General features: G+C 53.7%; 1 protein-coding gene across 2 annotated transcripts in view; it reads right to left on the minus strand.

The window, feature by feature from the left end:
• TMEM132C (transmembrane protein 132C) overlaps positions 1–11,714 on the minus strand; it is a 300,307-nt gene that overhangs the window by 102,270 nt on the left and 186,323 nt on the right. For both annotated transcript variants that reach the window (XM_035016818.1, XM_035016817.1), the window contains exon 3: positions 6,890–7,036. In XM_035016818.1, coding sequence (XP_034872709.1) covers positions 6,890–7,036 — 147 coding nt within the window. The remainder of the gene's footprint in view (positions 1–6,889; positions 7,037–11,714) is intronic.

An 11,714-nucleotide genomic window follows, 5' to 3' on the forward strand; every position in this document is an offset into this window, starting at 1 on the left:
CTGGGCTGAGCGCCCAAATCTGTGGCCTGAGTTTACAAGTCTCTAGGGGACCCTGCCGTCTCCCAGGAAGTGGGGGGCCCAGGGAGGGGCCATAGAGGTATAGAGATGTGCCCTGCCGATTTATTTCTATGAAAAGTTAGCAACCACGATGCCCTGCAGCAGGAAACTTAGTAATTACTTTACTTAGTAACTTGTTAGCCAGCCAGGTAAATAACCAAGTTTGGGGCAGGCTTTGGCCATGTTACTTTACAAATGGAGACATGTCACAGTCTGGTCCCAACTGTATAAAAATACTTACATGCACAATAACAGTTACAGCGAACATAAGGTGTGGAATATGGGTTTACGAATGTGTTTTTGAATATGTTTTTCTGAGGCTAAAAGTGACATATGGGCATGGAAGAAAATAAGGCTAATAAAAAGACAAGGAAGCAACATAAAGTCTCAGTTGGAGCTAATGCATCTTGAAGGCCCGCAGAACGTTTACTCTCCCTTTCCAGCCCCGGAGCAGGTGCAGGGATGTCGCTGATACGAGCAACAGGGTTCGTATGTTGGAATCGTAGCTGTTCACGCGTTCACCTTTAACTCACGCAGTAGACCTGAGCGTTTTCCACTTATTTACAGACATGAAAGTTATTTTAAAAGAAAACTTCTTTTTCTCATTTGCACAAATATTCAGTGGGATGCTTCCTCCCTCTGCCTTCATTTCTTTTTTTCACCTGCCCAGTGGTGTGCTGACTCTGTTCGAGAAACCATGAAAAAGATTTACTGAAAAGCATTCTGTAAAATGCCGGGCACTATGAAGTATACAGAGTATAGTTTTCATACTTTCAAGCATGATGAAGGATAGAGTATTACTGCTATTTACATTTTTATTTTTAAGATACTATGTTTCCTGGAAGAGATTATAACAGCAATATTTTAATAACAAAGCCCAGGGCACCTGGGTGGCTCAGTTGGTTAAGCGACTGCCTTCGGCTCAGGTCATGATCCTGGAGTCCCGGGATCGAGTCCCGCATCGGGCTCCCTGCTCGGCAGGGAGCCTGCTTCTCCCTCTGGCCCTCCTCCCTCTCATGCTCTCTGTCTCTCATTCTCTCTCTCTCAAATAAATAAAATAAAATCTTAAAAAAAATGTATTATTAATAAATAAATAAATAAATAACAAAGCCCAACAGGAAAAATTTTAAATGCCCAAGTGAACCGATTTGAGTGAATGTGTGCAGTAAACATAAGCACGGGGTGTGAGGCTCAGTGGAGAGTCGTTTAGGTGGAACTGGGGGACCTCCCCCGCCCTGGGGAGCCAGCCTCCATCACGGCCACAGAGCTCCACCGTGGAGCTCCCTGCAGTTCAGACACACGGAGTCTCTGGCATCAGCCTGAGCTGCAGAGAGGAAGGCTCACGGAAAGCGCCAGGTAGAATTGTGCATCAGATAAAAGTGCGGCACTGGGGTCGAGGGCAGTCACGGTCAGCTGCACCTCCCTCCAGGTCGGGGTCACCCCCCAGGCTTTATGAGGGTCTTGCTTGGTCGAGCCCCAGCTGCTCACACCAGCCCTGCTACCCAGGTTTGAAGAAAAATTCAGCATGGGGAAGGAGATAAAAGGCCAAGCAGGAGATGCTCCCTCTGGAACATTCACCAAGAGCGTGGCAGAGTGCAGCCCTGTGTGGCAGCCGGCCGGCCACATCCTTCATCCTCTTCCTGCGGACACAAAGACATTTGCTTCCTGCTCGGTTCACTCAGACTCACGGTGCCGGTGTGGGGGGATCTGGACAGAACGGTAAGTGCTCCATTGGCCTCACACCCTGTGAGTATGAGCTATGATCTAGGAGGTTGTTAACTGAGTTTGCATGATTGCGGAGATGCTCAGACTGCTAAAATATTAATCTCGGGGCTAGAAACGAAATGCAACACAATTAGGTGTGGGGGTGGACAGTTGCCAACTCTCCTCCCGGATCCGAGGGTTTACGGATGGATGGTGGCAGGACCCTGAGCCCAGAGGTTCCGGGCTCTGGGGAGAAAGGGTTCCATCGACAGGAAGGCCTTGGTGGGCAGCCTTCCTAACAAATTCTTCCCCCCAGTTGTATACGTAAGAGGCCATTCCACCAGGGAAAGAAGCAGGGACCCTCATGTTTCTGAGAATCCCACACTGGGTTTTTTAGAAGCAGACCCTGAGACATGGATCCACGTGTAAGTGAGTACTACAGGTAAGGGGTGGGGAAGAGGGAAGCCGTTCATGCAAGGGAAGGTGTGTGGTCGGAAAAAGTGCCAGCCTCCCGCGTCCCTGGGGGGCTCTGCAGCGTCCATCACCACTGACGGTTGTCTGTGCCCGAGTAGAGGGAGGTGGGTTTTTCTCCTGCACATCCATCCATCATGTGCAAGGACTGACCGCCGAAGAGGAAAACTCTCGCTTTCCCAATAGTCTCAAGAGCGGGCAAAGTGCCCAGGGGCCCAGGGCAGTGCTCTGAAGGATGCAGGTGCAGGGTGTCAGAGCAAAGCCTGCTGCTGGGGACTGGCTGTGTCCCCCCCGACTCCGCTCTGGAATTCATCTCCGGAAGCCCGAACCCCGCAGTGACTGTCCTCGGAGATGGGACCGTTAGGGAGATAATTAAGGTTAACTGAGATCAGAAGGGTGGGGTCCGAATCTGACAGGACCGGGGTCCTTACAAGAAGAGACACCAGAGCGCTCTCTATCTCCCGTTCTCTCTCTCTCTCTCTCCCTCACCCACCACCCCCCAAGGGCACACAGAGGAAAGGCTATGTGTGGACACAGCAGGAAAGCCAGAAAGAGAGGTCTCCCCCAAAGCCAGCACTGAAAGCACCTCGATCTGGGATTTCCAGCCCCCAGAACTAGGAGAGAATAAATGTCCGTTCTTTAAGCCCCGATCTGTGGTATTTCATTAGAGACGCCCCAGCTGACCACCACCCAGCAGGTGCGCAGAAGCTGACAGGGGGCTGGAAGGGGGACTCGGGTGGGCAGCACCCAGCACACCGGCGATTCACTGCCTGTATTCCCATTATGACAGGAATATGCACCGATTATGCCCCTATTCTATTCACAAGGATTATCATTTAAAATAAATCTTACAGTTTTATACTTATTGTAATGCACGTTAGGAACCAGCAGAAGTACCTTAACCGTAGATTTTCAAGGATATTCTCACTAAAAATAAAGATGAATTTAAAAAACCCAGAGCAATTTAAAGTAGAAGGGAGCAGTGGTCTGAATGTCAATGAGGAGGCATGACTTTGGGCGGGCGACGGCTGACGCTGAGATTCACGTGGGGTCTTCCATTTTCCAAGCTGATTCCGCAGCGTCCCCCACAACATCCCTTGGATAAACGGCTCTTCTGACCGAATGAGCCAGGATCATCACTTTTTAGTGCAGCTAACTAGTTGCGCTAATCTGGGCAGGAACCTAAACTTCCCTCTGAATCAACTGGCTTCAGTTAAATGAAGAAGGCAAGTCGGTCTGAAGAGGAGGATGGGTGATACACAGCTAAGGAAGCGCCGGCTTAAGCCACTGGCCTGGGATCTACGTCCCTCCGTTTCGGGGCCCGGCTGCGTTCCGGGCAGAATCTCTGCAAGTCCTTTCTATGTCGCCTGCCACTCTTCTCTGTGGGAAGTCTCCTGATTCCAGAGAGTGCAGGGCCTCTGTCCGTGCCTGCAAGGCTGTCATTCTCTGTTCCTGCAGATTCTACTGCAGAAAGCCCTCCATGGCCCAGAAGAGCTGTCAGCCTGACACTCCCGGGGAGCCCCACCTCCTGGCACCCACCCCTCTGTGTACTCCCCTCCCCTGAGCGCAGCCCAGTCTTGCTGCCAATGAACAGAATACAGGAAGAGTGTGCAGACGCCACTTGCGAGATTAGGTTATAAAATACTCCAACTCCCATTTGCTGGCATTCCCTTTCTCCCAGGACCTTCTCACAGGCTGGACCCGATGGAGGACGACCCCTAGCAAGCAACCAGAAACCAAGGCCCCTAGTCCTACAGCCCTCGAGGACCCGAATCCTTCCCACGACCACGTGAGCCTGGGAGTGGGTCGGCTCTGCTGAGCCTTCAGGTGAGACCACAATTCCTGGTGGAGGAGACGCCGACTGCCCCTTAGTGACAGACCCTGGGGAAGGGGCCCCAGTTAGGATGTGCCCGAATCCCTGACCCATGGAAACCATGAGATAATGAACGTGTGGTGTTCTGAACTTGTAAGCTTGAGGGTAATTTGTCACAGGGCAGTAGATAACAAGTGCGCTTGGCCTTCGCCCTATGGGCAGAGGGAAGGAAGCCCTCCTCCCCTCCCGTGGGACTTGCACCTTCCATGTCAACGAGCACCCTTTTGGACTTGGGGTCCTTCTGGTCCCAGGTCTCCACAGCTTTTAGGTTCCTTGACGGGGGGTGGTCTGGATCTGACTCTGTTGGGTGGACATCCGTGCACAGCACCGACCACAGGGGAACCAACCAAGGCTTCCCGCAGAGTGCAGTGAGGAAGGCAGTAAGCATGGGACCCCCATCAGTGCTGTGCTGGTAAACAGACTTCCCAATAAAAAAAACAGAAGCTTACCCTCTCAGCAAACACACCTTGGCCCACAGCAGACTTCCCAGAGACTCAGCGCAAACAGGGTCGCCTCTGGGACTCTTGAGGATGTGCTCCCGCAGGGCTCCCCTCCCTCACATCGAGATTGCTCCCAACTGGGTCATGAGGAATGACTTACATGTGTAACTTCACTTAATGAACACCTTTGCTTTTATTTGCCTAATCAACACCAATCATATGGGTTAGTTAGACATTATGTGTATTTGATCCAAGAGATTTAATTTTGCCTCTGATTTCCTGCTAATACGAGGGGACCCTGGCATGCGTTTCTTTCTAGTCCCTTTTTCACAAATCGAAACATCTGGACACACAACCCTCACCCCATGTGATATGCTAACAGTCCTTCCTGGGGTTGATCTGGGGAAAGGCTGGTGTTTGAACCAGGAAGCTGCTCGGGACACCAGATGTTTTCGCTGGCTACCCATTAAAGGAAGCACGGCGGAGAGAGGGTTTGTGATCAAAGAACCGGGTGTTTCTAAACAAAGTGGAGAATTTGCAGAAATTTTTCTTGGCAGCCTTGCAGTGTTCACTTAAGAAAATGTGTCCGATGATGGGATACATTTTCCTTTAGTGCTACTCCCCCTTCAAGAAAATACACAAAACACAATGTACCAAGAGCCCTAAAAATGATCAAACTTTTTGATTCTAAAGAAACCACCTTAAGCGAAAAGAGAAGTGGATAAAGCTTTACATGAAAGGTGGTTTACTGCTGCAACGTTTATAGTAATAAAAGTTAAGAACAACTGCAACGTCTGAGGACATGGGTAGGGTTATTTACGCAGCGTTAAATCTATATGATGGAATACCGTGAAACCATTAAATTTTTTCTGAGGACAATTTAATGTCAGGAGAAAATGTGTTCAATAGAAGTGAAAGCATCTTAAAATCTGTGTATAGGTTACGATACCAGGTTTGTAACATAAATACACCGACTACACATTTACTGTGTGTATAAAACACTGGAAGGGAATGAACCAACATGTTAACAGTGGGTTATCCTTGGCTGGCAGAATACTGATGCATTATTTGACATTTTTCCCCTAGTATAACTGTGCTTTACAAATACTCTAAAGTAAGTATGTGTTGTTTTAATACGCAGAAAACAATTATTTTAAATAATAACCCAGGTGTCTGTATAGAATCTCCCATAACATGTCCTTACATACTATTTCCACTGATGGTCACCCCATGTTTAAATCCCTCCTCACTCAAGTTGGGGTCTAATCCTTCACGTTTGGACACCAACTCCGACGTGTGCATTTTCCCCGCACCACCAAGCAGCGCTCCCACACCAGCCGGTGTCGTCCAGTTCAACGCGATCCTGACCCCGTCCACCCAGAGATGGCATTGGATCCCCCAGGCGAGGGGCTCAGTCCCACAGGACTGCCCATCCCCTGCAGGTATCAGTGCAGGCGGGGCTTCTGACCCACCGGCTATAAACCCGAGGTTCCAAAGCCCCCCTTCCTTGGGTTTGATTAATCTGCGAGAGCATCTCGCAGGACTCTGAGAAAGCTTCACTTACTAGGTTAAAGGATGTAACTCAGGAGCATCCAGATGGAGGAGACGCACAGGGCGGGGTGTGGGGAAGGGCGTGGGGCTTCATGTCCTCTCTGGGCGCCGCTCACCCCAAATCTCCACGGGCTCACCCACCTGCAATGGGTCTCAGAGACCCAATCTTTGAGGTTTTCCTGGAGGTCTCATGATAGAGTTAAGACTGATTACATCCCTGGCCAATGGTAACTGAAGTCAACCTCCAGCCCCTCTGCCCTCCAGGGAGATGCTGGGGGTGGGGTTCGGGTGACCCAGGTGCTTCCCAAAAGTCACCTCATTAATGTAAGAAAAGTCACCTCTGTTGCTCTCTTCACTTAGGAAATTCTCAGGGTTTCAGGAGCTCTGTGCCAGGAACAGGGATGAAGCCCAAATACATATTTCTTATTATAAAGCTCAGCATCACACCCTTTGTGTGAAGAATGAGCACTTGGAAGAAAGCAGCTTCCGATAATCCAGGGAGGGCAAGGGGAGGTGACCAGGGACCTGAGCCCTGGCGGAGAGCATGCCCGAGGCCCAGAGGCACAGCCGACTATGCTAACCAGGCTCAGCTTCAAAGCCCCAAAACGGACTCGGAACCAGAGCCGCGCCTGCCCCGCCTGGAGCTGCCAGAGGGTCCTGCCCGTGATGGAAGTGCCTCCAGATCCCCAGGCTGAGGGCTTAACCGCTCTGCTAAGCAGCGGTTAAATGCGAGCGTAAGGCGAGCCTCCCGGGCGGTGACCCGGCCACCGGACCCCTCGCCGCCGGGGCTTACCTGTTGCGCGCGCTGGACCCCAGGCGCTGACACAGCACAGTGGTGCTGGCATGCTTGCCGCCGTTTCCCATCTCCTGCTTCACGTCCCACTGCCGGGGCTCGCGGGTCTGGGCGCCCAGGATGTTCACCCCCTTCTTCACCTTGGCTCTGCGGGCATGAAGACAGGCGAGAGAGAGCCACAGGATTAAAGACCTGGCCTTTGCAGAGGCCCACGCTCCACCACGCTGCAGCCCGCCACTCCTTGTGCAACTGTCCACGTTTCCGTGGCCCGTGCAGAGATGGGCGAAGGGCACCAGAGGGGAAAGGTCCCTGGACACCCCGAAACCGAGAAGCATCCCGTGAAGCGCTCAGGGGGAGCATCAGCCTGCCTCGGCTAGTCATTCCCATTCGGGGTGGGGCATAGTGTCCACATGTCTGGTTGTCACGACCGGTGGGGGAGTGCTGTCTGGTGGGGAGGAGCCAAGGATGCAGCTACACGGCCCCCGCAACACAGACTCGCCAGTCGGGGGGTCGATAGTGCCCGGGGGGGACCCCCGCCCAGGCTTACACTCTGGTTTTGGCGCTTTGTCGCTGTGTGGTTTCAGGCCCCAAGTCCCCCTCTGTAATGGATCTGCCCATAAAATTTCATTTCTGAAACAGATCGCTTGAGATTAAGAGGAATTTGCAAAGCCAACCCACCCACCGCAGAGTTCTCGTGAGCCCAGCTCCCCCGGCTCCCCCAGGGATCACGTCCGACTGAACTCAGGCACAGACCTTACTGAGATCTCACCCCGGGTCCCAGGCACCTGCCTTTTGTGGTGTGTAGTTCTAGAAGTGCTATCTCCCATGTCGGTCTGAGTAGCCACCATCATGCCCCGGCACCCCCGTCTTGTCCCGTGTTTGCCAACAAACTCTGCGCAACTATTTGGTTATATGCAGAGCTATAGCTTAGAAAAGGACACGGACACACGGGCACACGCATCCCTGCCCCGCTCACCTCCCGGAGTGGAGGACATAAATCCTCGTGCATGGTTGGAAAGCTGGAAGAACACAGCCCCGCCAGCCTGCCCGCCATCGGTCACTGCGAGGGAACGCGAGGAGGCAAGGGTCGACAAGCCACACCCGCACTTTCAACTTCAGGGCATCCCAGTCCGCGTCAGCCCCCCAGAACTGCAAGAGCGCATCAACAGCAACAGGCACCTCTCCTTTAGAACCTTCTCCCAAGTCTTGCATTCAAATGATGTGCGGAACGCACTTGTCACCTTGGCTGCAAGGAGACCAGGGCACGCCGGAGGGACAGACATCATGGACGCATTAGCGCGCCAAGCCCCCACTTGTCCTGAGAGCGGGAAATCGTCGCCCCTTTGGTCGCTTACCGGGGACACCGGCTGCCGTTATGGCCCGTAAGAAATGCCTCATGAAATGTGACTTTGCTTGAAAACCCGTTTTGCTGCATTTGGATTTTGCTCAAGACTCCAGGTTTCACCAAAGCTACAAATCGTTCTTTCCACTTAACAGTTTGCACAAATCGGAGGATTTTTGCTGACCGGCATGGCGGCTGGCTTCATCGGCGTGAGTCCGAGACGGGAGGAAGACACGGGGTCTAGAAGGCTGATTTTGGTAATGAGGCGTCTTCTGCGTGAGTCCTTCAAGGAAGTGGCCGGTGCAGGAATTTGGGTCCTCGGAGTTGCAGTGTTGCTACGACAGCCCGTGGGGAAAGGTGGTGGGATGAGGGATGCTCTGTGAGGATGCCTGGCTTCTCGGGAAGGAGCTGGGCACCCGCTGGGGCGGGAGAGCCCGCCTCTGCTCAGCATCCCAGGGGCGAGGGGAAGGCAGGGGGGTGGGTGCAGGAAAGCCGGCTTCGGGTCCAGCTCTGCTGGTGACGAGCTCTGTGACCTTGCGGAGTCACTCCCGGACCTCTGCTTTTTTTCATCCTCTGTCTAGGGGGTGGTTTAGTTCAGTGCTCCCCAACTTGTGGGTCCACTGTTGCCGGGGTCGGGAGATGACTTTGGATGCTCAGAGACAGCGCCGCATCGCCAGGCTAGCGTTGGTAGCAGCGACCCCGGCAGGAACGGTGCAGGGTGCCGAGCGGCGTCGGCGCGGGACTCGGGCGTGGGCCTGTCCCGGGGGGTGCTCCCCGTGCTGTCCCCGAGCCACCTTTACGCTTGATGATCCTGTGCAGCTTCTCAGGGTTCAAAACCCAAATGTGCCCCTCCCTCTTTTCAAAAGGTGCCTGACTCAGGTGTAATACAGGGATGATGAAGTGTCCCTTAAAGAAAACCAATGTTGAGTACAAACTCGGAACACAGAAAGCCCAATTTCTGTCCCCCGATGCCTCTGTCTCAGGGTGGGCTAGAGTCTCCATGTAAAATGCTCTCTAGAGGCTCCTCACGGCCACTGAGCTTCTAGAATCCACTGGTATGGCTGCTGCAGGAATGAGCATCTGTGTGGCTTGAGGAGGGGGCTTGGGGGGCGGGGGGGCTGGGTACCACCTGGTCTCTGGCCCTGTAAGGCTGAGTCGGCTGAATCTGATCCGCAGAGTATGTAATAAAGGAAAACGTATAATTAGTTGCTATTACGGGCTGGACGTGTACTTCCGTCCAAATCCATATGCTGAACCCCCACCCCCAGGACTTGAGAATGTGACCTCACATGCACACAGACGCAGTCCAGCTCACGGATGGCTACGGGGTGGCCCTAGGCAAGGACTGGTGCCCTCACGTGCCCCGAGAAGGGGTGGTTTGTAGACGGATTCCATACAGGGAGAACATCATGGAAGGATGAAGCCAGCCATCCGCACACCCTGGAGAGAGGTCCGGGCCAGGCTCTCCCTCAGAGCCCTCAGACAGGACCTTGATTCTGGATTTCTGGCCTCAAAAACCGTGAGACGACCCACCTGTCCTTTAAGCCACCACCTGGTACTTGGTTATGGAAGCCCTAGCAAACGGATAGGACGTGAAAATAAAATCCAAGGAGGGGCACCTGGCTGGCTCGGTCGGTAGAACAGGTGACTCTCGATCTCGGGGTTGTAGGTTCGAGCCCCACGTTGGGTGTAGAGATGACTTAGAAATAAAATGAATTTAAAAGCTCCCATATAAAATTCTGGATTTCTGCTTTTTACGCCACTGTAACGTTGAGTCACTTAGCAAACACTTAGTGAGTGTGGCACGTGGTCCCACATGCCCAGGGCTGGGTTCAGAAGATGCCACCCACAATCCCCATCCCTGATGCCATGAAAACGAAGCCAGGGACTGCTCCCAGAGCCTCGCGGACGGGAATTAAAGACCCAGATCAGCTGGCCTCACGCTAGGGAGCATGCGGGTGGGCCTGACCTCCTCGCTGCAGCCCCTGTCAGCGGACTGTTCTCTGGCTGGTGGTGCGAGGGGCTACCGGACGGTCCGCGTGTGACAAGGGGTCGCCTGCTGTCGTTGTCTTTGAGACTGGAGTGGCCATGAACCCGGAAATGAGGGGCGGCCGTTAGGACCTGAACGTGGGCCCCCCCGACAATCAGCGGGGACACAGGGTGTCCCCCCCAAGCCCTGCCACCACTGGAAGTGAATTCAGCCAACAGCCTAAGGGATCTTGGAGGAAGAGTCACCCCCAGAGCCTCCAGACAAGAACCCAGCCCTGCTGACACCTGATTTCAGCCTTAAGAGACCCAAGCCCAGAATTCGGTTCATAGAGAATCTCGACCCACAGCACCTCGAGCTAATAAACGGCGGCTCTTTTTAGTTGCCAGATTTGTAGTGATCCGCTGCACATCCTGGAAAACAGCCCAGTGTTGCAGGAACAACAATGAACCCAGGAAGGCTGGGGCAGAAAACATGAGAACAGAAACCAGGGGGTAGGAGGCGGGGCAGCGTCCCCCGTGGAAACAGGCAGTGCGGGTGAGCGTGACTGCTCCGTGTAGATTCAGCACGCTTGCCATGCTGTTCATTAGCGTGTCCTCCTGGTTTCCTTTATTCGCTGCCATCAGGGTTTCTCTACTCAGGCTCTACTGATATCTGGGGACAGACACTGCTTGGCTGCAAGGGAGCTGTGCTGTGCATTGTGGGAGGTCTAGCTGCTTCTACTCCGGGGATTGCAGCAGCGCCCTTCCCGAGCTATGACAACCAGACGTCTCCAGACATCGCCAAATGTCCTGGGGCAGGGGGTGTGTGTGTGTCAAACAGTCCTTGGCTGAGACCCAGTGATTTATCTGACCCTTCTTGGCACAGGGCGGACCATGTGCGTCCCGAGGCATGGACCAAGTGACCCAACTCCTACCCAGGAGCCAGTGTATCTTCTAGATGCTCCACTGATGGATTATTCCCTTCATTCTCTCTGCAGAGACCTTCAACAAACAGGCAGACTTGGGGGGCTCGCCACTCTCTGCCATAGGGTGGACGTTGCCAACGTCTTTTTACAGCCGGCCCCGGGAGCGGTCATCAGCGGCATGCTCACCCAAGAGCTGGCAACATGAATAATGCAGCGAGGGGGGCGTAAGGACCAGGGGCCCAACCCAGAGCGCCTCCGGGTAATGCAGATAAGCTCACCAAAGACCAAACGGATAGAGAGGAGGTCAGAGAAATCTCGTTGTGATAAATGACCGTCTCCAAACGTCCTACCCGACCTCATGGTCTCCGATGCATCTTTCTGGGGGGGGGGGGCTGGCTGGGACTAAGCTAAGAAGCAAGCAGTCCCTGACACAGCCCTCCCCGGGCCTGGCCCCTACAAGGAGATGCCACGAGGCAAGACGATGACATCCCCGCCCGTCCCCCTGCACGTAGCTGTGCTTTCTGTCCTCTACCCACCGGGCTGGACCCCGCCGTGGCATGGCCTCTTGACCCACACTTGTGACGGCTTC

The sequence above is a fragment of the Mirounga leonina genome, unplaced genomic scaffold (assembly GCF_011800145.1).
Source record: "Mirounga leonina isolate KUSES-001 unplaced genomic scaffold, KU_Mleo_1.0 Mir_171, whole genome shotgun sequence".
Lineage (NCBI taxonomy): Eukaryota > Metazoa > Chordata > Mammalia > Carnivora > Phocidae > Mirounga > Mirounga leonina.